This window comes from Sylvia atricapilla, chromosome 20 (genome assembly GCF_009819655.1).
Source record: "Sylvia atricapilla isolate bSylAtr1 chromosome 20, bSylAtr1.pri, whole genome shotgun sequence".
Lineage (NCBI taxonomy): Eukaryota > Metazoa > Chordata > Aves > Passeriformes > Sylviidae > Sylvia > Sylvia atricapilla.
This window is the reverse complement of record NC_089159.1, coordinates 8,093,603-8,121,475: the sequence shown is the minus strand read 5'-3', so window position 1 is coordinate 8,121,475 and position 27,873 is coordinate 8,093,603. Positions and strand designations below refer to the sequence as shown.

Here is a 27,873-nt window from a genome sequence, read left to right as displayed (position 1 = left end):
AGGAATGCTCGGGAGGGAGCGGTGCTGGGTGATAACTGGAGGGGTGAGTGACTGAATCAGTGGGAACTGCAGAGGGAACACATTTGCATCTCTTTCAGGTGTGATAGCAGCCTCTGCTTTCCCAGTCACTTAATTGTTCTGAGGTTTTTCAGGGGGGAAATGTGTCTTTCTTCTGCACTGCAGAGTTCTGGGAAGAGCCATGCTTGGCTTTAAGAGCCCCCTTTAGTTCAGGAAAAATGTTACTGAGTCTCATGAAGCTGCTGGGCTGCTTTGCTCCAGGAGAAGCTCGATCTGTTCTGCTGGTTCTGCAGGGCAGAGAGGAGCTCCAGGGCTCTGCAGGGCCACAGCCCCAGGCTCTGGGTGCTCCTGGCCGTGGGTGCAGGCAGATCCCACCCTGAGTGATTACTCATGTTGCAGAAGAGCTTTTGCATTCAGGGGAGAAGCTGTGACACGGTGACAACATCTGCCAATACCAAAAAAACCCCCCAAAAACTCCCCAACAAACCAGAAACAGAGAAAAGTGACCCCGAGGCCACAGCTTTGTGTGCCTCCAGGGAATTTAGCCCCAAAAAAACAGGGATGAGGAGAGGGAGTGCAGCTTACCAGGGGTGCTGCTGGTGGTGGTGGTGTCGCTGTCCCTCCTGTCCCAGGCTTGGTCACTCTGGCCACTCTCCGTGGGGCTGAGCTCGGCCCCCTGCTCACTGCCCAGGCTGCTGTGGCTCCCTGACAGCCAGGGGGACTGCGGGGTCCCCAGGGCTCTGCTCCTGCCTGGGCTGGGTCCCCTGGTGGGTGCTGTAAGGACAGAGATGGTGCTGAGGGAAGGGAGTGCAGACACTGAGCTGGATCCCAAAGGAGCAGGAACATCCCCAGCTCCAGCCACGAGCCCTCAGGAGCACAGTCACCCCCAGTGGTTGTGCTCTGCTCCCAGAAAACACCAGTGACTCCAGCTCTGGAGAGGCAGGAGTGAGGAGCTGGGCAGGGATGTGCTGGGATGAGCAGCCCCTGGAATGCTGCAGGCCACGGAACGAGCCAGGGAGAAACTCAAAACTGAGCCAAGAGCCCAACATTCACCACTTTACACCTCCCACCCTCCAGCCACGAGGATCTGCAGCTCCTCACCCATTCCTGCTGGGAGTTTTCTCCCTGGAGAGCCTTTGGGTGCCACAGGGACGGGTTTGTCCTCCAGGCTGGAGGAGCTGAGCTCCGAGTCGCTGTCGCTGTCGCTGGGATCCACTGCAGGAGAGAGGATCAGGGGGAGGAGAGGAGAGAGACAGTCATTCACAATGTTCATAACACTTCCCAAAGAGGTGCCAGATGGATCCAAACGAAACAGGAGCAAACACGGACTCGCTGCTCACGTTCTCCCCCTCCAAAGGAGGCCCTACCTGCGGCTCCCCCACAGCTGCTCCTCTCCAACACGATGTGCATTTACTTTTTGCATCATTTGATTTATAACTCTGCTGCTCACACTCCAGTGCTTCTCTCCTAAAGGTGACTGGGACAACAAGCTCCTGTGCCACTCTTTTTGCTGCTGCAGGCACGGGGCTCTGCTCCCACTGACCCATCCCAGTGCCACAGGGAGGTCACAGAGTGGCCCTCTGAGGGGTGGTTCAGGGCTGGGTTTTGCTCAGCAGCACCCTGAGGGCTCCTGGCTGCTCCTGCTCCATCCCTGGGTGATGTGGGGAGAGGGGTTCTTTCCCTCCAAGCTGCCTTTCAAGTGGGACAGGATCTAAGGGGAAAACACCAGATAAATCCTGAGCACATCAAAGCATCCCCATGAGCAAACTCCTGCATCCCAAAGCTCCAGAGGCAAGGGTCACTCCTTCTCCTTAAGGACACTCTTCTCCTGTTTCAAAGCTGCTTTTTTGTCCTCTGTGTCTTTCCTCCCCCTGAATCCTGGCTCTCTTCCTGCTCCTTTCCACTCCCCATATTTTCCAAAAGAGCTGAAGGAGCCTCATTTTGCCAGACGCAGCTCCCCAAGCTGGCAGGTTCTTTCCACTTTTCCATGCAATTATGCAAACACCTCTCCTGCTTACACTGGTGTAAAAGATAACTCGACTGCCAGCTGCTCTGGGTAAAATGAGAAAGGTGGGTTTTTTTCCCAGTTCCTGGGGTTTTGTGATGGTTTAATCTCAGAACAGAAATGGTGGGGCTGAGGAGGAAAGTAATGAAAAAAAAACACCACCCTTTTGTTTGAGGGATTGCACCTACAGCACTTCCCCATCTGACCAGGCAGATACCAGCTCTCCTGGCAGCTCAGCAGCCACTTCAAACAGCAGGTCACAACTCCTGGTAAAAAGTACAAAATCAGCCCATGAGGGATGTGAAACAGCTAACACTGCAACCCACAGCCTCTCCTGTAGGAAGAGGAAGCCCCAAGGGTTTCTTTTAGGTCCATCAGGACGTCTCTAGAAGCTCACACCCCTGTGAGAAGTGATTTTCTCTGTGCCTGAGCAAACCAGACTGTCCCTACACTGTCACTCTCAGTGCCCAGCCCCAGAGAGGGACGTGGGTGCAGCGGTACAAGGTGACACCCACAGAGCTGTCACTTCATCCCTCTGTGGCAGCCCAAAGCCTTCAGCACTCCCCAGGGCAGGAGCATGGGAACCCTTCCCCTTGCACAGAGCAGGATATTCCGAATATTCTGTCAGATATTCCTGCCCAGCACCTCTGCAGCCACTCCTGTATTCAAGGCAGCGATCTGTACTACACAAAATATTTCATTTAAAAAAAAAAGAGAGAGAGAGAGAGAGAAAAGTGAATACCCAAAGTAAAATGCTAACATCTCTGAGGATATTAAAGTTGGCTGCCAGTGTTATTGCAAAGCATTATTGAAGTTGCCCTGGCAGGCAGCTCCTCACACACACCCTGCACAGCTTTTCCCTGCAGGGAAAGGGGCTGTGGGAGGGAAAAAGGCCCCTTTGTAAACTGAGGGGCTGCAATGCTGCCTAAGAGTCCTCAAAGGAAAGGTTTTTCTGAAAAACATCTTCATCACTACCCCAGAAGTCCCTGGGAGAGGTGGGGAGTTCTATATAAACACTGTTCAAAATAATTCATACATACCAGAGTGAGGGGTTTTTTTTCCTATACAACCCAAATCTCAGCTGTAAGACTCATTCTGACCATCTTATTGCTCAATTCTCTCAGAAAATGAAGTCCTGTTCCGCTTGGTCATCATATTTTATTTTTTTTTTCTTTCTCTCCTGGATTCATAAAATCCATTGCTTTAGAACAGCTCCTTCCCCCATGAATCTTCTACAAATGCTGGGAGCCAGGATTTATTTGGAGGAGGCCCCAGTGAATCAGTGGAGGTGACTTTAGCTGCCTGTCCTGCTGCCATTCAGCACCTCAGAGAGAACCAGCACAAGAGGAAGGAAATATTAATGACTCGAAGGCACTCACACCACAGGACCAGCCCTGTCTGCTCTCATTTCCTCTGCTGCCAATAAGAGTGTGTTTTACTCACTGCACCAAAGCCTCCCTTTCAGGTAATCCTTCATCCAAAGCTCCCAGACCTTCTGCTGGCACTTTGCAGAGCCCAGAAGTCTGAAATCTGGTGTTCCAGCAGTTGCTGATATATCAATAAGAGTCGTTGGACAGCTGTTCTTCCAGAGAAAGGAACAGATTTATCCCTATCTCCAGCTGACTGGGAAAAAAAAAAGGCTCATAAAATAAAATCTGCCTAGATAAAACTCACTGGGAAAAAAAAAAAAAAAAGCAGCATTTCCACAGGGAATGGGTCACTCAGTGAGAACCTGGAGCCCTGCAGCTGCTCCACACGTGGCTCAACCCCCAAGCATCAGAGAGCCACAGGGAATGGTGAAGGACAACTGCTGCCTGCACTTCTCCCCAGAGGCAAACCAGGACGTGGGGAGGCTGTGCTGAGGCCAAGGGGAAGGAGCACTTGGCTGGGATCTGTTATTAAATGTGTGCTTTTGGCACGGGATGAGCCCTCCCAGCTCCCTCGTGCTCAGCCTGGCACACACACAGAGCCTGGCACGCACACAGAGCCTGGCACGCCCTGCAGCTGCCAAAACCACAGGGAAAGCACACACTTGGGATGGGAATCACAGCTCCAAGGCCACCCCAGCACAGGCAGCATGAGCACAGCCCCCGAGGCAGGGCTGCCCAGCAGCACCCAGAGTTTTGGGAAACACGGGGAGCAGGGAGGGCAGCAGCTCCTGGTCGCTGCAGGTGGGGAAGTGTGAAACCACTAGAGAAAGTGAGAGAAGGTGAGGATTATTACAGCCCAGGTCCCTCCAGGGCAGCTCCTGAGCCAGATCACATCCAGCGTTGCTCCAAGAAGGAAAAGCTGAGTGGACCCAACTCTTGTCCCTTTCGGGAGCAGCACAAGTTGCAGCTTTGTCACTGCAATGTTGGCAAATTTGGTGTCCCCTTTGGTGGCCTGCAGGGCTGTTGACACTCCCCAGCACATCCCTCTCTGCTCCTTCCCTCAGGGATTTGGCCTCCAGCTCCCGGGATGAACCCACTGCATCCCTCTGCTCCCGTGCCTCTGGCACATCCCACTGCTTGGCAACAGGGATGGAACAGGAAAATCCCCCCGAGAGCCAGGCAGCCCTCCTGCCAAACAGTGCAGCAGCCCCAGGATCATACTTTTCTGCCTTCCACCTAGCTGCTTTCCACGTTTTCCCTGCAGGACTCAGAGCCTGGGAGAAGGAAAATCCTGCTGCTCTTGCTCCCACCCCCTGACCCGGCGTGGATTCCCACCCACATTCCAGCACATGGAGCAGAGCTGCTGCCCAGCAAAAGAAATATTGCTGCTATTCTCCTCCTGACAATACATTTGTGCCTTAATTAATAGCAGGGTTCCCATGGCAACTGCTTGTTTATAACAGAAAAACTAAAGGCACCAGCAAATCCCAGCGTCAGCGAGCACAGGAGAAACGCCGGGCGTGCAAAAAACAAAACTTCTGCCTGGTGGGGTTGGCTTCTCCTCCTTGGGGAACATTCCTGCCCTCCCTTGGTCCTGCTGCCTTCCACCCTCCTGCAGCAGGAGCAAACAGCCAAGTTCTGACACTGATCCCTCGTTTTTTTTGATGGGGGGTAAAAAGGGACATTTGAAGTTTGTCCCATCTCTGCTGGATGGCAGAGCCCTGGCACGGAGGATGTGCAGGGTCCTGGCAGGACTGTGCTGGCCCCACCTGACTGGAAACGCTGAAAAGCTCAGAGATGGCTCCTCCAGCACATCAGAGGGGCTGGCCACGATAACGGGAACCCCACGGAGGGCAGGCTGTCAGAGGCAGGCATGTTAAATGCCACAGCTCATTCCGGAGAACATCCTGCCAAACGAGCACCGGGCCTTTGCTGGAGCAGCAAGGACGTGTCTGGGTGAGGGTGTACAAGGTGTGAGCTGACAGAAGCTATCAGGCTGCCTCGGAGAGCTGAGCCCAGCTCCAGCTGCAGATATTCCCTGTGGCAAATCTCGTGGATCCACATCTCCACGGGGGGAAGGATGCTGCCCTGTGGGATGACCAACAGCAGGAGTCCCAGCACTGGCAGCTTCAAAAGAAGCCAAAAAGAAGGGGGGAGATGCACAAGCTCCCAGCTCCAGAGATGGATTACAGCCTGCAGTGCTCACTGAAAGCTGTCCAGAGGACAGGCAGCCTCACAGAGAAGGGCAACAGGGAAAGAAAGCACCGGCAAATAAAGCCGTAAATTAATATTACCCAAGCCATAAAACAGCAGCCAGGCAAACATCAGAGGGCAGGGACAAAGGCAGCTCATCACCCACATCAAAGCTCACCAAAGGTCACTTTGCTGTCCTCCCCCTGCTCCTGCCTGTATTTATGGGGGAAGCCTTCTCCAAAAAACCAAAACTCAGCTGAAAAGCTGAACTAAGCAGCCGGCCAGGTCTGGCCTCAACAGCTTCGACTCTCAATGTTTGCTCTATCATGTGAACAAAAAAAAAACCCACCTCATCAATCAGCCCCTCCGCTAAGACAACTCCTTCCAAGCATCTCCTGGAGGGAAACACAACTGTCTATTGTTGATCTAATTTGTCTTTAATTACAAAAGTTACAGTAGGGCTGGGAGTGCTTTCTGAGCTGGGCCCTGAAGACAAGGTTTGTAAACCCACGTCTCCTGAGGTTTCTTTATTAAAAGGTTATTTCCCCCTGCACTCCTGAGAAGCAGAAGAGTGCGTGCAGCTGCTTCACTCGAGAGGTCTTCTCCAACAGAGAGGATCTAACAGCAAAAAACAGACGGGGAGAGGCCAGACAGCTCTGCTAATCCCCACAGAGAGAAAGGAAATCAAAGCAGACTGGCAGCAGCTCTGATTCCGCAGCTCTCGCACGCTGGCAGAGAGATTTCTAACTCAGCTCACAGCGACTTGAGGAATCTGCCCCAGCACAAGTGAGGAGGAAGTAGCCCCAGGAAGGGAGGGAATGAGACCAGCCTTGGGTCAGCACAGTGATGTCCACCAGTGGCACCAAGCCCTGGAGCTCAGCAGGAGCAGCTCTTCAGGCTGTCACTGCAGGCAGGTGTCTGTCCCACGGCTCATCCCAGAAAAACAGTGAGGTCACCTGAGACCCAGAGAGGGAGGAGTGTGTCTGAAACAGTCCCAGGACAGTCCAGGAGGCCCAGGTTGTGTGTGCTCAGTGATCCCCAGGCTCCTCATGGTGCTCCACTGCTCCTTCTGCAGCTGGGGATGCCACAGGAGGAAACCTCGGGAGGTGGGGGAAGAGGGTTTGGGGTGTCAGGAGCTGGGCAGGGATTGCCTGGAGGAGCCTTCAGGACCACATGAAGCAGGGTGAGAGCTTCCAGAAATAGAGGAAAGCAGGGCTGGGACTGATCTGGGCCACCAACGTGCACAAAAAACCACTGCGACGTAAAACTCCAACATCTGCGTGAAAAACACCCCCCACCTTATGGGATACCACCCCTAACACAGAACCCCCTGACTGCTGGCATCCTGCCAGCAACAGGAGAAGCCAGGTCCTTCTCCCACCTGCTTCCTGGGTGGGACAACCAACCTTTTCCCCTGGCCCAGGTGAAGGAGAAGCTGCTCCCGACGCTCTGGGGCTCCACCTCGCCCTGCCAGGGCTGGGGCTGCAGCTCCAGGGGTTTGCTGCTGCTGCTGCTCTTCAAAGGCCTGATGTACTTGGGCAGCCCTTTGTAGAACCACGCCCCAGACCTCTTCCAGACCTGCCAGAGACACAGACAGGACACCTTAAGATGGGTTTTTTACGGCAAGACAGCAGAGCCACTGCAAAATGAGCTCCCCACCAAGAGCTCCCTCTGATCCCAGATTCCTCCCCAGTTTTTATCAGCCCAGATCCATCTCTGTCCTCCTTCCACGACTAAATAAATCCCAGCTGTGCAGAAGCAGCAGGTGCAGACCGGAGGAGGAGCAGAGGGGGATGGCAGAAGTGCTGCCTGGTGCTGTACCCACAGCACAGCCTCATCTCACAGAGCAATATCCAGGCCAAGATCGTGTAACGAGCCTGAAAACCCCAGAACAAGAACAACGCTCAAATAACCTGAACCTGCGGCAGGAAATGGACCTCGAGCACTAAACTGTAATATCTGCTGTAAGAACAGCCTCTCCTCTCCAATTTAGCTTTAATGCAGCTTATGATGAAGGCACTCTATTAAGTATATTTAATATAAAGCCTGCTGTAAGCCAGGGGAAGGGAGAAGGGTGGCAGCTCAGACAAGGAGAAATGGCCTCTTACAAACCTAATTCTTGTGTGCCTTCCAGCAGCCTGATAATGGGCTAATGACACAGCCAGGGCAAAAAAAGAAGTTGACATAGTAAAAATATAATTTTTTTTTTTTTTTTTTTTATTTCTTGCACTTCTGCTCAGAGTGAAGGAGATCATCACTCTTTCTACTCCAAGTTCCCAAAACATTTTACACACAGTTGCATCGTGATGGCAGGGGGTGCAAATGCAGATATCCCTAATTGCAGCAAAACATTTGCAATGTAGAGCTTAATCAAAGCAGAGGGCAGTGACAACACCTGACATTCAGGAGCTGTTCTCAAAAAGCAGGGCACCAGCAGCACCATCACACTGATGGTTGCCTGGTTCCCAGTCCAGAGCCACCAACAGAGAGAGCTCAGATCTCTGTGTTTGGGGTCTTGAAAGAGCCAAGTGCAGCTGATCTGAATTCAGAGAGGGGCCTGGTAATGTGGGTTTTTTAAAAAGAGCACCCAGCAGAAGGAAGCAGAGCATTGCTGTGACCCAGCACACATCCATGGGGGAGGCTCGTGCCTGGCAGCAGGATCTGCATCCCACAGAGCTCCACCAACGTTTTTCACCACCCAGCAGGAGGGTGAGCCTGCCATCCAGGCAAAAAAAGCTGGGAAAGCCAAATTCCCAAGGCTGCGAGTTGTTCCTCTGCAGGGATGGGTTTGGCAGGCAGGAACACCTCAGCAGCTCCTGCCCTGCTGTGCCCACAGCCAGAGTGACCCAGGCAGGCAAGGCACAGGCTGACACAGCTCCTGCTGTCCCTTCTGCTGGCACGTGGGGACTGCACAGAGTGTCAACCAGCACACGGCAGTGCAGCACAGGGACCCTGCAGGATCTGCTTTCTGAGAACGGGGAAATGCAGCAGGGTTTTGAAGGGTGGGACAGGCATCTCTGCACTGAGCTGTACGTGCAGCTCAGGGACAAATGGCCCATGCAGGAGCTGCAGGCTGGGCAGGCCCAGCTCTCCCTGGAAGTTTTGGGAGCAGTTACACCCACAGGGCACAGCGGGAGAACAGGGATAGGGCTGGAAATTTTCCACCCCTGACAGACACTGGGAATCTGGTGCACACACACAACTTCCCTGGATAAACTGCTGGGGAGGAAACAGCCCTCTGGTACAGGCACTCTCTGAACAGACCTTGCAACATCTGTAATTTAATTTGAAGCACTGGAGAGACCTATTATCTTCAGGCGAGCTCCAATTTAGACACACCATAAAACCAATCAGACACAGCACGGATGGCTGGAGCAAAGGCTGGTCACCCCCAGGTTCCTCACTGCCCCAAAGCAAGTCGTTACAGAAAGAGTTAATGGCATAACACACCCAGCTCTGCTGTGGGAATACTACTATAAAATCGATTCTCTGCATACATATTCCCTTTAAATTGGTGCTCCTAATAGAGTTTGGTCCTATTATGGCAGCAGTGAAATTGTTTTGAAATCAGCTCTCAAATAGCTGCAGCAAGATGCTCTCCCCTGCACGGATTCAGTCCCTCTGCCCCTCCAGGTCTGCAGCACAGCCCGTCCCAAAGGACCAGGGATCACGTCCTGCTCTGCACATGGGGCAGCTGGAGCATCCTTGGATCATCCTTGGATCATCCTTGGACCATCCTTGGTCGATGCTGCTGACAGCTGATGATGGCCAGAGTGGCCTGACAGCAAAGTCCTTGCTTGATTTTAAATTAGTACATCTGTAACAGAGCCTTGAGAGTAAAAAATCCTGTTTATTAGCAGGAGTTTACTCTTGCCAAGGAAGGGAGGATGCTGCTCCCAGCAGTTCACATTAAGGTGAAATTTGTTCCCCACGGCAGCCTGAGCTTGGGTGGAGCTGGAATGTCACCGGGGAGAGGGACAGCTAAATGCCTTTTATAACCCTGATAATATTCCCATTAAAGCCGCACCAGGCCGTCACTGCAGCCGTGGAGTGACACATGCAGGAGCAGATGGGGATTTTATCGAGCAGTTTCAAGTGCAGCCTGGAAATGGGACCTGACAGGGAATCACTGGGCCCTGGCGAGACCCATGCTGCTGCTCCAACTTCCCTGAGCACACAAAGTGCTAAAACAAGCTCAAAACATTAGGACTTGCTGATAAAGAGGTGGATCACGGCTGAGGGAATCACAACGAGCCCTTGCAGCCTCCCCTGAGTCCTCCTCACCAAACCACATCCCCTAAACAGAGAAGCTTAAGGCAAGATCTTTGCTGAAAAGCCACATTTTGCTCCAGCACCTCCGGCTCGTGCCCTGCAGGAGCTGTTCCCATCCTGCAGAAATCCACAGAAATCTGGGCTGCTTGCTGAGAGGAAAACCACCACTTTTAGCTGACACCAGCAGCAACACCAAACACGACAACAACACCAAAAGGTGGGGGCAAGCAGCTTCCTGTGGGTTACAGCAAAGAAAAAGGCACCTGTAAGATGCAGGCCCCCTGGGAGAGGACCTTGGTGACATCCCCTGCCTGCAGCACGTCCCCACGCCCTGTCCCAGCTCTCCAGCACCGCTGGCAGCGGGGAGACAACCAGCCTCAGCCTCGTTATTTGCATTCATCTGCCTCTCCACAGAACAGAGAGATTTCCAATTACATTATTTACAGCAATCTGTTGTCGACTCCCACGTTCGGCACTCGAGGATGAAGGGAATTAAAAGGCAGTGAAATTACCATTGGGAGCTTTGTTTCCGGAATAGCAGAAATCCATCGCCCCCCTGACCCCGACGTTTCTCAAAGCTGCCAGCCTTCAAACCATTTATCATCCCCCTTTCAATCAGGCCTCTATTTTTATTATTATTATTTTTTTTTCTCCTATTCCACCCCGTGGCTCTATTCTAGAGGACACTATTTTGAGCCTAGCTACTCGCTGCCACCCCCCCCAAAAAAAAATCATACGGCAGAGGCCATTGATGAGCTTTTTCAATTGCAAACAGGTGCACGTGGCTCCCATCCCATCCAGAGTCACCCAAAAATAACCACCCCTCTCCATCCCTGCCGTGTTTTGGCAGGAAATCGTCGTGCCAGGCAAGGAATAACCCCAAGCTGTGCTGCTTTCCATGTGGTGGGAGTGGATGTGTGAAAAGGGAAGCCCCGGGGGCAAAAGAGGAGGAGATGACTCTGTTCCTCCCAGTGCAAAAATCCCCCACCAAAAAAACCCCCCAAAAAATCTTTGGGTGGTTTATTGTGATAAACTGAGAAATGCAATCAGCCTTGAAAATGCTGTGTAGCGGAGGAGAAGGGATGAAAAGGAAAGTGAAGCAGAGAGGGCACATTAAAACTTTTAACAGGTCCCTGGTAGCTGACACTCTCTTTCATATTTGAGGGAGTATTAAAAAAAAATAAAAAAGCTCTCTCCTCCCACCCCACTGAAACTGCTTTCATTATCCCCTACAATCCTGGATGTGTCAATTCAAATGTAAATGTGCACGAATGCTTCCAAGAGGATTTTAATTACAATGATAGCATCGCTAATTATGGCTATATATAAAATATATATATCTATAAAGGGGTAATTCGGGAAGGTGCTCGGCAGAATCTGGTGCTATCAGTCAAAATAAGGCTGTGCAGAGAGTCAAAGGGCTGGGCAGGGGTTTGACAAAAGCCAGCAGGTCCCTTTTCCCCTTCAGGCCAGGGGGTGACAGGCAGATTTGGGCTAATTCAGCTGTCCCCAAGCTCCCGTGCCCTGCCAGTGGCCTGGCAGCAGGGAATGGTTCCAGTGAGTATTTACCCACCAGTGCTGCTGCTCTGGCAGCTGCTGCAACCAGCCCTTTGCAGGGGCTGCAGGAGCCTCTCCCTTTTCTGCCCTGCAATCTCCTTCCCAGGGGGGTTTCACTGCAAACCCACGGCCAGGGATGGAGTTTGGGACAGGGATCAGCATCCCTGAGCTGCCCACGGGATTCTGACCCACGGGGGATCAGCTCTCCCTGCACACTCTGCCTGCACAAAGGTGAAGCAGCGAGATCAGAGCCAGGAAAGGCACAAGGAGGAGGGAAGGAGGAAGGAGGGGAGATTATTTCCCTCAAAAGTGAATGTGAGAGTGGCTGAATTTGCTTCTACCCTTGCTCTGCAGGAACACCAAACCACAAATCCACATCACCCTCAATTCCACTGCAAAGGGAAACACCCACAGAATCCTGGAAGAACAGAGGAGGGTTTCCCACAGCTCCCTCTGGGAAGAGCTGGGACAAGAGCCTCTGGAGCCGTGCAGGTGAGCTGTGTTTGATTTCAGGACAAATAAAAATATCGGGGCTTTGGGGGGTACCTGTGGGTCCTTGGGGCTGCTCCCTTTGCCAGCAGGGAACATCCAGACCCTGCAGGAACACAGAGCCTCGCCCTGCACGTGCCTTGCTGCTGTGTTTGGGATGCCTGGGATGCAGCCAGAATCCCGGGAAGCAGCAGGCAGAGCGCGCTGCTCGCCTCCACTCTCCAGAAATAAAACACAGTCAGAGAGAGAGAGAGAGAGAGAGAGAGACTCGTTCCTCATCAGCACAGCCTGCCCAGAGGGGGTTCTCAAGGAAACAGAGAGCAGCAGAGGGGCTGGGGCTGGGATTCCCAGAGGGATCTGTGGGCACCAAGGGCTGGAGAAGCTGTGGAAGCTCCAGCTCGTCGCTCTGGTGTTGGTTTTTCACTCAGCCAAGGGGATTATTTAATCACTGCTGAGGTCACCACTGGTGTTGTCCCAAGCAGCAAAAAGAGGGAGATGGGCACCACTTAAACTTATGCTGGCTTAATTCCAGCCTGCAGGGATAAAGGATAACGTGGGAATAAGGGATGGAAGCAGGTATGAGCAATGCCTGGTGCATGGGAATATCCATCCTCACCATCCTGGGATCCTGCTGGGCCACGTTTATTCTGATTTGCCTCAACTCCCTCGCCCTGGCTGACATGCCCCGAGGCTTCTGCCACTTCTCAGTTCCCAAATCCCCCCAAAACAAAGGCAGGGCACGTGGGAAGAGAGAGGGGATGTGTGATTTGATGTCTCTGTGCCCACACTGTGACCTTTCCATCCTTCTCCTGTTCAGGGCATAAATAAGAAAGGAGACAGACTTGAACCCACCTTAAAGGGAATTGAGAATTAAAGCAGGAGCTAAGGGTTGAGGGGCAAGTTGAGGCCACAGTTTAGTCTAAGAAGGAAAGGTCCATCCATTTTCATCAGGGGTGCACTTTGGCTGTATCTCAGGACTCACAGAGTGCTGAAGGTTATCAAACCCTCACACTCTGGCCACACATAACACTGGACACATTAATATTCTCTGCCCAGTGACCAGGTTACTTCTTATTTTTTAAGAAATAGGGGGAAAAAAAATCCCACAGTGATACTCTCAGAGAGATCAAAAAAAAAGACAACAGAATAAAAGAAATAAAGCAAATTTTAGTCCCTGCGTTTCCAAGCAGAGCACAGAGAATACCTGCACCTGCCTCGCTCTATTTTGGGATCTCTATCTGGAATTCAAAACATCCAGATGATTCAGTGTATCAAATTGTTATCAAAATCCAGGGAGCTGCAATGCTCTCTTTCCTGCCCTACCCACACTGCTGCTGATAATTGAAAGACCAGCAGCATCCACCCTCATTTCACCTGGACATGGACTTTGAGGGTTCTCCCAGACAAAAAATAAATTTAAAAAATCCCTCCAATGTCAAACCTAAGCAATGCAAAGTTTCCACAATTAATAAAAAAAAAATATAATAAAAGTTCAGCACCTCCAACACCTGCACAAACACTCTCACTACACTTCAAAAATTCATTTAGCAGAGCACCCCAGGCTGCACAGTTGGGTGCACTGGTCAGACAGAGCTGGACTGGATTGATGCTCAAGCACCACAAGCCAAAGCCCAAAATAAATTGATGGGAACAAGTGAAAATCCATCTGTAATCACAGAACAAATTCACAGATCTCAGCCCAGAGCAGCCCTGATGTTGGTGGATGCTGGCTGGCAGACAAGAATTGAGGCAGACCATTACCTTTTTTTTTTTTTTTTTTTTTTTTTTTTGCAGTTTAAAGTCAAGGATGAAGGATATAAAAATTTAGAGACCTGCATTAGAAGTCTCACACACTGGCAAGTTATGGGATTTTGCAGGCAGGGAGGAAAACAGATTTAAAGGCTGCAATCCTAGTTATTTTTAGTGGGACAAACATTGCAGTTATGCTGTACATCTCTCGAGCTGTATTTTTTAAAAAAAAAACCAGTTAGCCAAATTTATTTGCCACAGAGTGAGGAGGAGGGAAAGGGTGTAAGGGAACAATCTCTTTATGGCCAGAGCTAGAAAAAAAATCCCACAAAGCCAGGCTCCAGGTGTGGTTTATCCCCCTTCACCTCCTCATAAAACAAAGTTGTCACCACTGTGTGTGTTTGAGCCAAGCTGCCCAAATCCCATTTTCTGCCTTCCATGGCACAGGGAAAGAGCCCACACACGCTCTGCACGGATTTGGGGTGGGCAGGTGGCTGCTGCAGAGCCCCATCTCCCCACAGCTGTGTTTTACCTCTCTCTGCTCACTGCAGATCTTGCACAACCACAGAGGACGTTTCTGGGCTCCGACGGTTTCTATCCCACACTTGGTGCAAACTTTCTGAAAACAAGGAGAGAGAAAAAAAAAAAAAAAAGGAAAAAAAAAAAGAAGAAGAGGTGTTGTTAGCAGATACCCACAGCCCCTGGGGGAGAGGAGGTTGAGAGGAAAGAGCTCTGGTTTGCTTTCCTTAAAAAAACTTAAACCACGGCATGATTTTCCTGTTTTTCCTGGAGGACCACCGACTGCAGGAAGATGCTTCAGGTCTTTGCTGAAGGCAAATCCCGAGCACAGCCCTTGACTCCAGGGTGAGGAGAGAACTGGCCAGGCCAAATCAAACCCCACCACCCCCAGGGGCATTTCCAGAGTGCCTTTTCTCTTCTTCCAAACCACGAGCCCCAGTCTCTGCGGTGTGGAAAGCAGCTGTAACCAGGCACAAGTGGAAATGTTCTCCTGCCTCCTCTCCCACACGTGTTCAATCCCACATCTTCCCCTCCACCTCAGCACACTCTCCTGCACCTAGCAGGTGGCCATGGCCATGGTGACACACATTTCCTGAAGGTCTGAGGGCTCTGCACAGCCTTTTTTGCTGCAGCAGGGAACTCCCAAGCCTCTGCTGGCACCCCAAGCCATTCCCAACCCGAATCACACCATATTCCATAATGAAGCTGGTGTCTATCAGCCCTGGCGTGCAGCTTGAGTGAGAAATTGGATCCTTTGACCCTCCCAGAGGAAAAGCCACTCACTCACAAGAGGAGAGCAGAAGGTTGCTGAGGTCCACGTGAGGAGTGGATGTCCCCAGATTTATACACCCACCACATAAGGCTTCTCCTGTGCTTAGGGGTGAAGGTCTCATCCTCTCCACCCCGCTGTTCCTGCCCTCATCCTCATCCTCATCCTCCAGAGAAATCATGAACAACCTGTTGAGTCTGCTGCATCAACCCTCAGCACGGTGCTCCTGAAGCCGAGGAGGATTGACAGATTCAACTTCTGGCACCACCTAAAAGACCCCAAACTCTCCCTGCCCCGACCCCAAACCCGAGGGAGCAGCTCAGCCTGAGATGCCCTCCACGGTCCCCAGCCCCACACGGAGATTCATTCAAACATTCAAACGCTCCCTCTAGTGGGAGTTCCCAAACGAGTTCACTCCCAGCCATGAATCCTGAATTTAAAAAAAAAAAAAAAGAAAACAAATTAAAACGGTGTTTTCCTCCTCTCCTTCTCTGCCGAGTAGCTGGGAAATTAAGCATCACTCTCACAACCCCTGGGAAAGAGACGTAAAAATCAAGGGCATTAAAAGCAGCCCCATTTCTCATTAAACACAAGACAAAGCACTTCTCTCTCCCCCTCATCCTTCACCTTTTACACACGACATCAATCCCCTCTGCGTGGTAAATGGCACCTCGGGCTGTGCCTCACTCCTGCTATTGTTACCACATCTGCCTTTGCACACACCTTTGTCTCGCCACAATGCCTTCACTCCTGAGACAATAAAAACTACCACTCCTTATAAAGCAGGAAGTGGCACTTGGAAGATCCATCAGGGATGCAGAACCTCTGTTCAGCAGGCTGGAGGTAAATCCTTGGCTGCTTTTTCAGGTGCATCATTACAATTCCTGTCGGGGAATTAAACGCGCCGCAATGACACGGTAACAGGAGCAGAGGCTGCCGGAGAAAGATGAACTTTAAAAATCCATAATTCCCTGACAAATTGCTTGTTGCACACAGCACTCCGTGAGTGATGGATAGCCCTGGACAAGAGGGAACAAGCAGTTCACTCTGTGCTCTGCTGAAGGGTTGGTTGTTCTCTCCACAACATTAAAAAGCACAAGGGGAGAAGCCCAGGGCACCCAGGCTGAATTGCCTTGGGCTAGCACAGAGCTGAAAAGTGCAGCCAGTCTGAAAGCAGATGCAAAAATGCAGCCTGGAAAAGTAGGCTCTCACTTATATCAACCTGGATATGAACAGTGCTGAACTGCCCAACAGACTCCAGACAAAAAGGGAATAAATATTTTTTAAAAATAGAAAAAATAAAAAAAAAAAAAAAAAAAAAAAAAAAAAAAAAAAAAAAAAAACAGATTTTCTCTGGGGTTTTCTGGTCACAGCCCTCCCAGAGCCTCATGCTCACAGTGTCCCACCAGCTGAGGGTCACTCCTGCAGAGAGACAAGGCTGGGAAATGTCTGAAGGAGCTTTTGCCTCCTCAGCCGTGCACAGGGTTCTCAGGAAGCTGGTTCCAAAGCCCCGTGGCAACGTGACTTAGCTGGCTCCTGACAAGGTGAGAGCAGAACTGCCACGGGAAGGAGGCAGGAACAGAGCACACATCCTGTTATTCCACAGGCCTGAAACACAGGAAACAGCCCAGAAACTCCTGCCTGTCACCCAACCCTTTGTTCTCCACAGTGCACAGAGACCACGCTGCTCCCATTCAAAACCAGACCTTCCACTCCTCACTGCTGCTTCCTTCCACACCCCCTCCCTAAAAGCTGCTTTCCCCAATGACTTAGGGTTCTCCAAGATTTGTGTTTCCTTTCCTAGGCACTGCCTTAGAAGGAACCTCCTGCAAAACTCCAAGTGATTTCTGCGGCCGGGCTGCAGCGGAGGAACCAGTTCTGCAGCAGAGCTCACAGCAGCCAGCTCTGCACGAGGTCTGTGTCCCACAGAAGCCACCAGGGCCACAGAAAGTTGTGCAACCAGCAGCCCCTGGTAAAGCAGCAGGTTTTACTCAGTCAGAAACACTCCAGCTCTCAGCAAGGCGCTCCCACCTCAACATGCTGAGATGAAGGAAGCCCCAGAGGTGAGTCCCCAGGGGAAGGTGGGCTCCAAGTGCAGGAGAACCAACCTCCCAGCAGAGGCAGGATGAGGTGGTTGCCTTGGAGATCGTCATCTCCACAGCAATACAGATTAACCCCTCGGCTGTGGAGCCAGGAGCAGCAGGAACCATCCCTGGGGGCTGGCAGAGCAGGGCTCTCCCTGTCAACAGCACACACACGGCACAGGCAGCGCCTGAGGCTCAGGGCTGGGAAGCTTCCACTGGTTTGGAGCTGGAGGATGGACTTGAGCCCTCTTGGAAGGTCTCAGGGCTGCTGAGGGTAGCAGCAAAGCTCCTCCCAGACTCTGCTGTGAGTTGTCTCTGCTGGCTGCACATTTCCCCCTTGTCCCACGCTGCAGACCCCAGCTGGGAGATGCAGAGGGGGCTGGCACAGCCCACCCCAGCACTGAGTGCAGCTCAGGCACTTCAGGATCCTCAGGAACCTCTTTTCATCCCCAGGCTGCAACAGAAAACTCGATGATCTGACAGCACCAAGGAGAACAAAATAACTTCACCCTGCAGAGCTCTCCAGCTTCCAAGGGACGTGGTGGCATTTCCTAGAGAGTTCTGCTGCCAGGGACAGGCCCGTGTGACCCAACCCACCTTTTTGCAGTCCTGGCAGAAGACAGAGGAGCTGCCCAGCAGCCCCAGGGTCTCCCCACAGAGCAGGCACTGCGAGAGGCCGTTCCCCATGGCGTTCTTCCTCATGTTCTCCAGCCTCTCCACCAGGCGCCTGCGGGCAGGAGGCACAGCAGAGGTCACAGCACTGCAGGGACAGCTCGGAGTGCTCACACCAGGGCCAAAAACACTGGGAAAGGGCAAAGGAGATGAACCTGCCGAGCTTTCTCCGTTTTCCCACCCCCCTGAAAGCAGCAGGGACTTGCCCACATCCCATTGGGAGCAGGAAGGTCAGACTGAAGACCAAAGACCAGAACGAGCCAGGCTGAAGGCATCAGACCAAAATGAGCCTGGCTGTGGCACAGGAATGCCAGTGGCTGCTCCCTGCTCCATCCCACAGCCCGTTCGGAAGGCAGGGAGCACACAGGCACGCACAAAGCCTGCAACAGCAGGGCTGGGAGAGGGGAGGGAGGCAGGACGAGCAATTAGGATGCAGGGTGTGGAGAGCATGCAGAGCAAGGTTGCTGTGCCATGAGATCACTGCTTGGCAACCTTCAGGCCTCCATCTGCAGAGGGGGACAGCAGCAGCCAGGCCATTTATCAGCACCAGGAGGGAGCTGAGAAATCCATGAATCCCACTCTCATTAGTGCTAATGTCCCATCCACCAGGGCCCCTTCCAGGAGCGAGGCAAGGGCTGTTTGAAGGAGGTCCTGCCCGTGGTGGGGAGGTCAGGCTGCACAGCCAGACCGAGCCATCATTAGTGCATTTGTGATCGACTTGGACTCCTGCATGAAAGAGCTCCTGGGAGCTGACAAAAGGCATTTCAGAGAATGCTCCACCACAGGAGCTGCAAGGGTAGCACTTGCTGCAGCTCCACCGGCAGCCACACAGGAGCAGTCAGGCCCTCGGGGTCACTGGCTGCTGCTGGGGTCTCCCATTTATCACAAAAACATTGCTGTCACTTCTCGTTAGCCCTCGCTAACGAGCTCAGCACAGGGAGCAGAGAAGCAGGAGGCTGGACCTGCTGGACACGGGCTGGGAGTCCCTGGGGTTTGCTGTCTCCTGGACACAAACACTGCTGGGAAAGGCTGCAGGGCTGCCCAGCTCCCCAGCTTGAAAGGCAGCAGATCACAGACAGAGCTCAGGCCAGACCTCCAGCAGGACTGACAGCAAAAGGGAACCTGCAGCAGCAAAGGGATGCCTGTAAATTGAATAATTCAAGCTAGCAAAGCCCATCCAGAGGGCTCAGCCAACTAGAACATCAACTCGTTCTCTGCTCCAGGCAAAATCCCAGGGGCCTGGTGTGGACAAGGGAAAACCTGAGTGCACTGCCAGCAGCGATCCTGAGGCATCCTGCAGCAGCCCTGGGCACAGCCCAGCCTCTCCCCGAGCCTCAGCACCGCCTGCATTTTCCAGGGACTGTGTCAGGGCTGCAGCCTCAGCCGTCCCCAAGGCTCAGAAATCACGACATCCTCTCCAATGGTCATTATCCCCAGACAAACAGCATGGGAGGGGCAGATAACTGACCTAAGGGATGCTCTGAGCGCTGGAGGCTGAGCTCAGGCGGCTGGGGAGCCCCTCCTGCCCGGGCTGGCCTGTCCTGGGGAGGGAAGGGGACAAGGGACGTACCCGATGCGCTGCTGCTCCACCACGTCCAGCTTCTCTGCCTTGCGGATGACTCCCAGGATGATCTCAAGCTCCTTGGGGCTCAGAGCCTGCATCTTCCTCTGCTTCTCAGTCTGGAATGTGTGCACTGACCAGCCTGTCTGGAGCCTGGGGAGGAGGTGGAGGGCAGGGCTCAGCTGGGAAAGGCAAACACAAAACCCCTGCCCTGCCCCACGCTGAAACTGGCCCGGGGCACACGTCAGCCTCCCTTCAGGGAAATCTGTTCCATGAGCAAAGCAGGAGTCTCCTCTCTCTGACCACATTCCCACATCAACCTCCCAGCAGCACGAAGCGCTGTGCTGCCTCCCCGTGCCCCTCTCACCTCCCTTTGTGCTCCTGTTTGTGTTTCCCCACTCCAAGCCCCCATTCCTGTCTGTCCATAACCACCCCTGGGGTTTGTTCTCCTGGGGATTCCCTCCCAGAGACGGGTGCTGATGCCAGGCTCCACAAAAGCCAAGAGCAAACTCCCGAATGCAGGGATCACCTGCACCCTTCCAAGATCCCACATCCCTGATGCCCCCAGTTCAAACACACAGATTCTAGGGGAATGCCTGGAAATGTCAATTTGGCAGCGTCCTCCCTTGGTCTAGGCCAGGTTCACACGAGGACTTCAGCAAACCCTCTGTGCCTCACATGCAGCAGCTGATGTCTCTCCTTGGCTCACTTGGCGACAGGCAGGAGCTTTCACAGCTCAATTAATTAATTACCATTCAGGAGGGGTTTGGAGGTCACTGGATAAACTTATGGCTGCGAGGAGAATGCTCTCTTGGGCACCACTGTCTTGCTGAGGCTTTCTGCAGCCTGGGGAAGTGGCAGTGCTCCCAGCCAGGCAGTGCACCCTCAAAACATGGGCTGTTCCCCTATTTTCTAACCCTCTGCAGCAGCAGCTGAGCCCTGGGGTTCAGGCAGCACCAGAGGTGGCATGGTCCCAGCTGCCAGGGAATGAGAACATCCAAGAAAAACGCACTTCGAGTGCTTTGACTCATCCCCATCCTCTTACTCTTCAGGTTATGCAGTAATTTTAACTTCGGGGGAAAGAGAGGACTAAAGACAAGTCCCTAAAACAAAAGGGAGCTGGCAGCTGGGGGATGCCATCAATTACATTTGGGCTGCTGCAGAGACCTGAGGCTGCCTCCAAGCTTTCCCTTCAGCCAGGGGAGGGCAGTGGGATGGACTCCCGCGGGTGCAGGATGAGGCCAAGAGCCCAGAGCTCCATGGAAAGCTGTCAAGGCAGAGCTGAGGGAGGAAGGGGAGGAGGAGGAGGAGGAGGAGGGTGGGGAGCACTCACTTGGCTCTCAGGGCCAGCTGCCGGTCGTTGGGGCAAACCCAGGGGCCCGTCCCGCTGCCAAAAATCATGTCAGCCATGGCCTCAAGGCTGGGCAGGGCTGGGGTGGCAGGGCTCACACCTGGAAGAAGCAAACAGCAGCCACACTTGCAGCAAAGCAAACAGAGGTGACCTGCCAGCGTCACTGACGGTGGGAGCAGCCAGACTCTCACCCACAGTGATAAAAACATACCATCACCCTCATAAAATACAGGCAAATAAATACCTTCAGATACCTTGAAGGCAAGGCTGGAAGTTTAGATTTTATGGTGTACTCTTAAAAAAAAAAAAAAAATAAGCCAGACACTCTTTTGTCAGTCCTGATTTTTCACTTCAAACTAGAGAAAAGCGTTGTCTGTGAGAATAATCTCTGCCTCCCCACCTCCAGAGCCCCAGTGCTGCAGGTCTGACAGAGAAAGCCACTCTAAAGGACACAAAGAAGCTCCAGTTGCCTTTTTTTTTAACCTCTTAATGGGGTAACAAACAAAAACCCACGCAACAATCAGCATGAATAGTGGCAAGTCATTTCCTTCATTAAAACTGCCTCCATAAGAGCCTGATATTTATAACTCCAGCCTACAAAAGCAGCTTGTTTGCATTCTCTGATGTTTAAGACAGCACCTCTTGGAGCAGATCTCCTGCTGGGGCTCCTGTCCCCTGGCATGGTCACACCAGTGGCTCCTTGTGCTCAGTGAAAATCCCACGGAGGTGATCAGGAAAAGCAGCAAGAACCAACCTCCAGACGCTCATGGGAGACACATCCCCTGGAGAAACTCTGCAGCTGAGCAGCTCTGAGCCCACCAGCGGCTCAGGGGGATGGAAAAGTGGATGGAAAGCACCAAGAAACAGGCACAGCCAAAAGATTTCAGTGGATGCTAAACCAGACTTGACGTACGGAGCCTTTAACCAGCCGGATTTGCTCTCCAGCAGAGCGAGTGTCTCACAAGCCCTGACGCATAAATTCCCAGGTATTAATGCCTGTCCTCAGCACAGACACTTGCCAGATTTGAAGCCATACCTGCTGGGCAGAGATAACGTGTTTAATGCTGGTTGGCAAGCAGGAATCAGCTCCAGTGGCAGGGGAGGTGTATCACCTGCCAGCCGTGCTGGAGTTCCCAAGAAAACCCTTTTTCCAGCCTCAGTCCCCGGCGGTGCTGTACCTACCCCTGCTATCTGCTGCTGCCACACCGAGCTCTGTGCTGCTGGGCCAGGCACAGCCCTGATGGCCTTGGTTCCCTCACACAGAGCTTGTGCACATCACACTCTGCCTGCTGTGCTGAGCTCACACTGCCCCCGGCACAGAAACACCCACCTCTTTTTCTTCCCCGCGCAAATTTTTATACGCGCAGAAACGTGTTTAAGTCACTTCCATTTTTAAAAAAGAGCTGCGCTTTCATGGATGTATTTAGGGGAATATAGAGTGATGCTGATAAGGGATAATGACTTTAGTCTTAGTCAAAAGAAATAAAGGTATTTTATTGGCAGTTCCCTCCTGCCAAACTCCACCTCAGCCCTCAGAGCCAAACCAGTTACAAACAATGAACCAGTTCCCTCCTCTCCGGCCAGCCCAGTCATTGCTTACAACAGGCAGAAGGGGAGAGGGGAAATTCCATATGGAGTTCTTTCAGAGCAAGGGGAAATGTGTGTAAAAAAGGCTCAGCACAGTCTGACTTCAGCAAAGTGAGGCACGAAGGAGATGCAGGAAACAGGGCTGGGGCAGAAAGGACAGACAGAAATGACACACATGATTTTATTTTTTTTTTAAACCTTTTACCACTTTCAAAGCGGTGATATTTGAAAGAGATTGTCTCTAGAAGAAAGCCTTGAACCCTGCTCTCCCCACTCTGCTCAGTGCCACACGCTGGGCTTGCATTTCCATTGAGGCCCAGAACTCCTCCTGCTCCTTTAATCTTCCTCCCAATCCCAGGAGAGGAGAGAACATGAGGAACACCTTCCCCACACACATCCCACAGCGCTCACACACAGGGCAGCAATCACAAACAGCAAAAGAACACAGAGGCTCCCACCCTCAGGCCTGAGCTACAGGCAGAGAAAAGCTACAATTGGACACAGAATGCCCAAACCTGGGATTTTCCAGACATTTCCCGAGCCTGTGATGTGTGGTTACAGGATTATGTGCACACGTAGCCCCCCACACAAAGGCATATATTAAATGACTCTTCAGCTGCACGGTGAATTCCTCCCTCCCACTCAGGAGCACCTGAAGAACAGCACAGCCCACACTCTGTGTCCACGCAGGGCTCCAGGAAAACAGCCTGTGGTGGCTGGAAAATAAAAATCTGGAGCTGAACCCCACAGCACAGCCAGGCCAGAGGAGTTTGCTTGGCCAGCAGCTGTGCTTTCAGGGTGGAAAGCTGCGCTGGAAACATCTGCCCCTCCTCAGCATGGCTTTATCTGCTCTCCCAGAGCTGAAGGCGAGTCACAACAGAGCACATGAGCTGAGCATTTTTCTCAGGAGAGGCTTAAAGGCATTCTCCAGCCTCACAGCACAGCGAGCTTTGCTCAGCGTGACTGAACAAAAACAAGCAATGTCATGGTCTTTTGCCTCCTGTTACTCAGCACACGCTTTCTGTCCTCCACCGTTCCCTGAGCAGCATCTGCAAAGAGAGAAGGCAAACAAAACAAAAGCCTAAAGAGCCACCAGATCCCAGAAGAGTCTTCAGAGAGATTATTCCTTGAAATGCTTACAGGAGTGGGGTTTTTTTTCTCTCTTTCTGTCTCCTCTGCTGGGAGCTGCTGGCTTTGCACCTCTGGAAAAAGCCTGCTGGGGACACAGCTTGGAGGAGGAAACAGGAATGGGAGTGCAGGGCATGGAAAAGCAGGGCTGAAGGGGAAGGACCGTCCCTCATGGGCACGGGAATGATGCCAGAGGAGTGGAAGGCATGGAGCATCTCCCCTCTTATCTCAGTACAGGACAAGAAGTGCAGGGAAATCAGGAACACCCAGATAACAAAACCAACACCAGCCTGGGGAGTTGTTTCCATGGGCTATGGTGAAACATCCCCCTCAAAGTCTTGCATTTTCTCTCAAAATTACTCCAATTAGCACCAAGCCGTGCCCTCCCTGTCCTCCTGCCCTCTCAGCAAACTAATGGAGGGTTGAAGCAGCCAGTCTCCACCAGTGAGAGAGCAATAAAACCACCCACAGCTCCTGGCCCACCCTGCACACAGGGTGACAGCAAAGCACCAGCACTTTGTGGTGCAGAAAAACCTCCCACTCCAAGCTTCTGCTTTTTTTTTTTTTTAATCCAAATTCAGAATTAGAAGGGGAGCTCTTATCGATATTCTATGACCTGCTTTAATACCACTCCACCTGCTCATTCCTTTCCTGTGATGGAGGAAGTCATGTGAGACCAAAACCTCATTAAAGCTGAGTCCACCCGGCTGCCCTTGGCACAGGAGCACAGGGGAGGAGCAGTGCCCTGCAGGGCTGACCCTCCCTGTGGGCCAGGAGCCTCCTGGAGGATGCAGAACCCAGCACATCCCAGCTCTCCACGGTCAGAGTTGTACTCTGGCAACCCAAACTGAGACCGTGACTCCAGTCTGGGTGGGGAGAAACCTTCCAGTGGGGCCTGGGTGAAGGGAACAGTGGCACGGAGACACAGCCCAGGGACACGCTGCCCTACAAAGAATTTCTGAGAAAGAAGCCAGCTTTTCTCAGCAGAACATCAACCTGAATACCGTGTATTTTACCTCAATAGCTGAGCACACACACAGCAGGTCATACCTGCCACCTCCCCAGCTGCAAGAGCACATGCTTAAAGGAGAATATAACAGCAAAACAAAACACAGCAACATTTATCCAGAGCACCCTCCCAGCCCCCGGAGATCCCTGGATCCTGCACTGCCTGACCCAGCCTGCAGCTCTGTGTTTAACACTCTCAACATCTCCCTGTCCCGAATTTACCAGCTTGCTTTTTCACCCTCATCTCACTACACCAGATCCCCTCCCCGCTCCTCCACCTCAGACATTTTGACTTCGCCAAAGCTAAAACTGAAGGGTCTTACTGACACTGAGGCACTCCTGGCAGCAGGAAAAAACCTCCTCCTGCGGTGACAGCACAGCCTGCAGCTGGGCTCCTTACAGGTGCCCACAAAGCATCAATTCCTCGGAGCCTTGCAAAGACAAAATAAGTGCTACACAGCCCCAAGAGGAGGCCTCCAGCCAGCTTTCATTTGCCTGGTTATTTCAGCTGAGCAGCTCGTGTCTAGATTAATTTGTTTTCATAGGGAATTAATTAAGACTACCTCTTTTTTTTTTTTTAATACCTCATTTTACCCAAAAAAAAAATCAAAATGAAAATGAAACCAGCTTGGCTAGAGCCAAGCTCCCAATTCCCAAACCTTACTGTGCCGCTGTCATTACCTCAACCTGCTCCCAGGGCATCACCTCCCCCAGGATCCCCAGGTACCTGCTGGCCCGGTTTTTTTTCCCCCTTCTGGGCGGCTGCTCCCTCAAAGAGATCGCTGTAATCACTGCCTGCTCCGCACTGCCAGACCCCATTATCCCCGGGAAACCTTGGCAACTGAGGGAGTGTTTGCTGGTGTTGCCATGACAGAGGGTAAAGGAGCGGATGAGGGGATGGATGAGGTGAAGCCAGCCCACCAGCCGGTCCCTGCCCCTCGCAGGGATGCTTCTTTGCCGCACACACACCGCTCTTCCCTCGGTGCTTTAAAGCCTCGCAGCTCTGTTTCAAAGCTGTTCTGATGTGGCCTGGGGGTTGTAGGAGCGTGGCAGGGGATGCACGGTTGGTTTTTGAAGGTCTGGCCAAGCCAGAGCAAGGCTGGATCAGGGTTTTATAGAAGTTTTTTTGTGGGTTTTTTTTTTCCCCCCCTCACACACGAACCGCTTTGAAGTGCTCATTCACGCCCACATGCAGCAGTTGATCAGCCCCTTCGGCAGGAGCCTGCTGTGGGCACCGATAAAATGATGTAAATTGGTTTTATAAGGGCTAAGCATCAGGAGGCACAAGCCGAGCAGAGGCAGGAGATGTCTCAGGCAGAGAGACACCTGAGCACGGCTGCAGAACAGAAAATTTCAGTTTTCTGTTCTGAAAACAGCGTTTTGCCATTCCTCACAAAGCCCCAGCAGCAGATGGAGAGCCGAGACACAGGGAACCAAACGTGATCAGACCTGACCTGTGAGCTCTGCAGCCAGGCCAAAACAGTGTCCAAATAAACTGCACAAAGCCTTGGCAAGCTTGGGGACGAGCACTGAAGGATCCAACCCGACTTTCCTCAGTCTGTCTCCCCGTGAAAGCTCAATCTGAGCAGCATCAGTGCCAGGAAAATGGGGACAGCCTCATTCAGACCCTCGTTCTGGTTGGCCCAGCCCAAATGAAACACCCAGTTAAACCCTGACCGGGAGGTGTCCTTGTGGTGAAAGGCCAAACTGGTAAAGGAGTGGGTGAGGATGAGATTTTGGGGGGAAAACCAAGGAATTTCCTCTCGACCAGAGCTGCTTCCCAATCCCAGCAGCAGCAACAAGAAGCCAAACTGCTTTTAGGATGGAGCTTATAAAGAGATTATTTTCAAATACAATTCTCTGGAGGTCCATGCCAGTGCCGTGAGCGGGGAGATTAAATCAGCCCTGCAGGAAAACCGACATCAGCACCAACAATCCTTTATTAACGAGAGGCACTCGTTAACGTGGCTACTTGAGATATGGTGAGCTGTAAAAAAAAAAAAAAAATCCCAAAACAACCCAGGTTTTGCCAAAGCAAAGCAGCCTCCTGGTGCCCCACAGCCCTCGATGCCGGGGAGGAAAGCCAGCACTGTTCCACCTGCCAAGGTGTATCTTTATTTATCAGACTTTGGACCCATTTCCTCCTGATCCCCAGCCAGGCAGGTGCCTTATGCAAAGTGAATAATTCATGAAAGGCAGCAGGCTCTTTCTGACTCCAATTCCGGGGCAGGTTGATCTGGCGTAGGCCTGCGAGAAGCAAATTAGCATCTAAATGGCCAATTAGAGAAAACTCATTTCGCTATTCTGATATGCTAAAAAGCTCGGGAGGCTTGAGGCTGGAGGCTGGCGTGTGGCACCTCCCAGAGAAGCATCAGGTTTCTTCGAAAGAATTGGAAGAGGGAAGCGCTGAGCACAGGGCAGCGTTTGTCCAGGAATGCCGTGCAGGAGGAGAGGCACATGCCAGGCTGCTCCACGGGTAACCTCCAGTGAACCAGGAAAAGAACAGCTCGTGGCCACTGGAGAAACTGCTGAGCAGCCAGGCCTTGCCAAAAAACTCCCTCTACCTCTGAGCCACAGGCCTGCCAGCACATCTGGAGGATGGAGCAGCTTTTTGCGGCATCCTTAAGGCGTGATTCTGGTTTTAGGCACGCTTTGAAAAACACCACAGACTCCAAGGTTTTTATCACCCCGGACGCGGTTGCTACGAGCAGGAGGAAAGCCGTGGACTTTGACCAGGTGCTGGAGGGCACCTGAGCACAACCTGCGACACCCCAAACCCCCGAGGGTGGGCACGGCGTGCGGCTGTGACCTGCACATCCAACACCATCACCCCGGAGCGCCTAAAATCAGCCACAACCCCCCGTCCCACGGGCAGCCACGCGTGGCTTCTCCCCCCTCGCGACCTGCACAAGCAGGACATGGCTGGGAACTTCTGCACATCGCTGGCACCTCCCACCTCCGGCTCGTTTTGCAGCTTCCAGTTAATTCCCTGCGGGAGGCTGCAGCCCACCGAGGCTCACGGAAGGGCCGGGGCTGGGAGGGGAGCTGCGGAGCTCAGCCCAGCCCCTGTGCAGCCCCACAGCCCCCGGCAGCTCCCGGAGCCTTTCAGGGACCTCTCCGCACGTGAGAGCCCCGAACCGCTCCGAGCTTCTCCCCATCCCCCAAACCCACAAATCCCGGCCACGGCTCTTGTCCGACACGTGCCCGACAGCCTGGCTGTGCCCAAACTCAGCCCAAAGTCCGCCCGGAGCGGCCCGAAGCGAGCCGAGTCCGGCTGAGCTGAGCCGAGCCCAGCAAAGCTGCCCCAGAACCCACCTGAGCTCCGGCCTCGCTGGCGGCCGCTCCGCGGAGCCGCTGCCCCGGCGGGACGAGGCGGAAACCGAGCCGCACCTGCGCCCGCCCCGGCCCGCCCTCCGCTGCCGGCCAACACCGCCCGCCAGATGTGCGCTGGGAGCGGCTGCAGGGCATGGGGGTATGGCCAGATGTGCGCTGGGAGCGGCTGGAGGTTATGCGGGTAGAGCCAGATGTGCGCTGGGAGCGG

At 52.9% G+C, this 27,873-nt stretch overlaps 1 protein-coding gene across 1 annotated transcript; it reads right to left on the bottom strand.

Annotated features, from left to right (window-relative positions):
* Positions 1–249: 249 nt before the first annotated feature.
* RPH3AL (rabphilin 3A like (without C2 domains)) lies at positions 250–25,077 on the bottom strand. Its single transcript, XM_066333709.1, has 9 exons — positions 25,014–25,077; positions 20,592–20,709; positions 19,268–19,411; positions 17,623–17,752; positions 14,186–14,272; positions 6,989–7,164; positions 1,120–1,223; positions 604–792; positions 250–305 (listed from the first exon to the last, which is right to left on the bottom strand). The coding sequence occupies exons 2-9, from the start codon at positions 20,666–20,668 to the stop codon at positions 250–252; spliced, it is 963 nt and encodes a 320-aa protein (XP_066189806.1). The 5' UTR covers positions 20,669–20,709; positions 25,014–25,077.
* Positions 25,078–27,873: the final 2,796 nt, after the last annotated feature.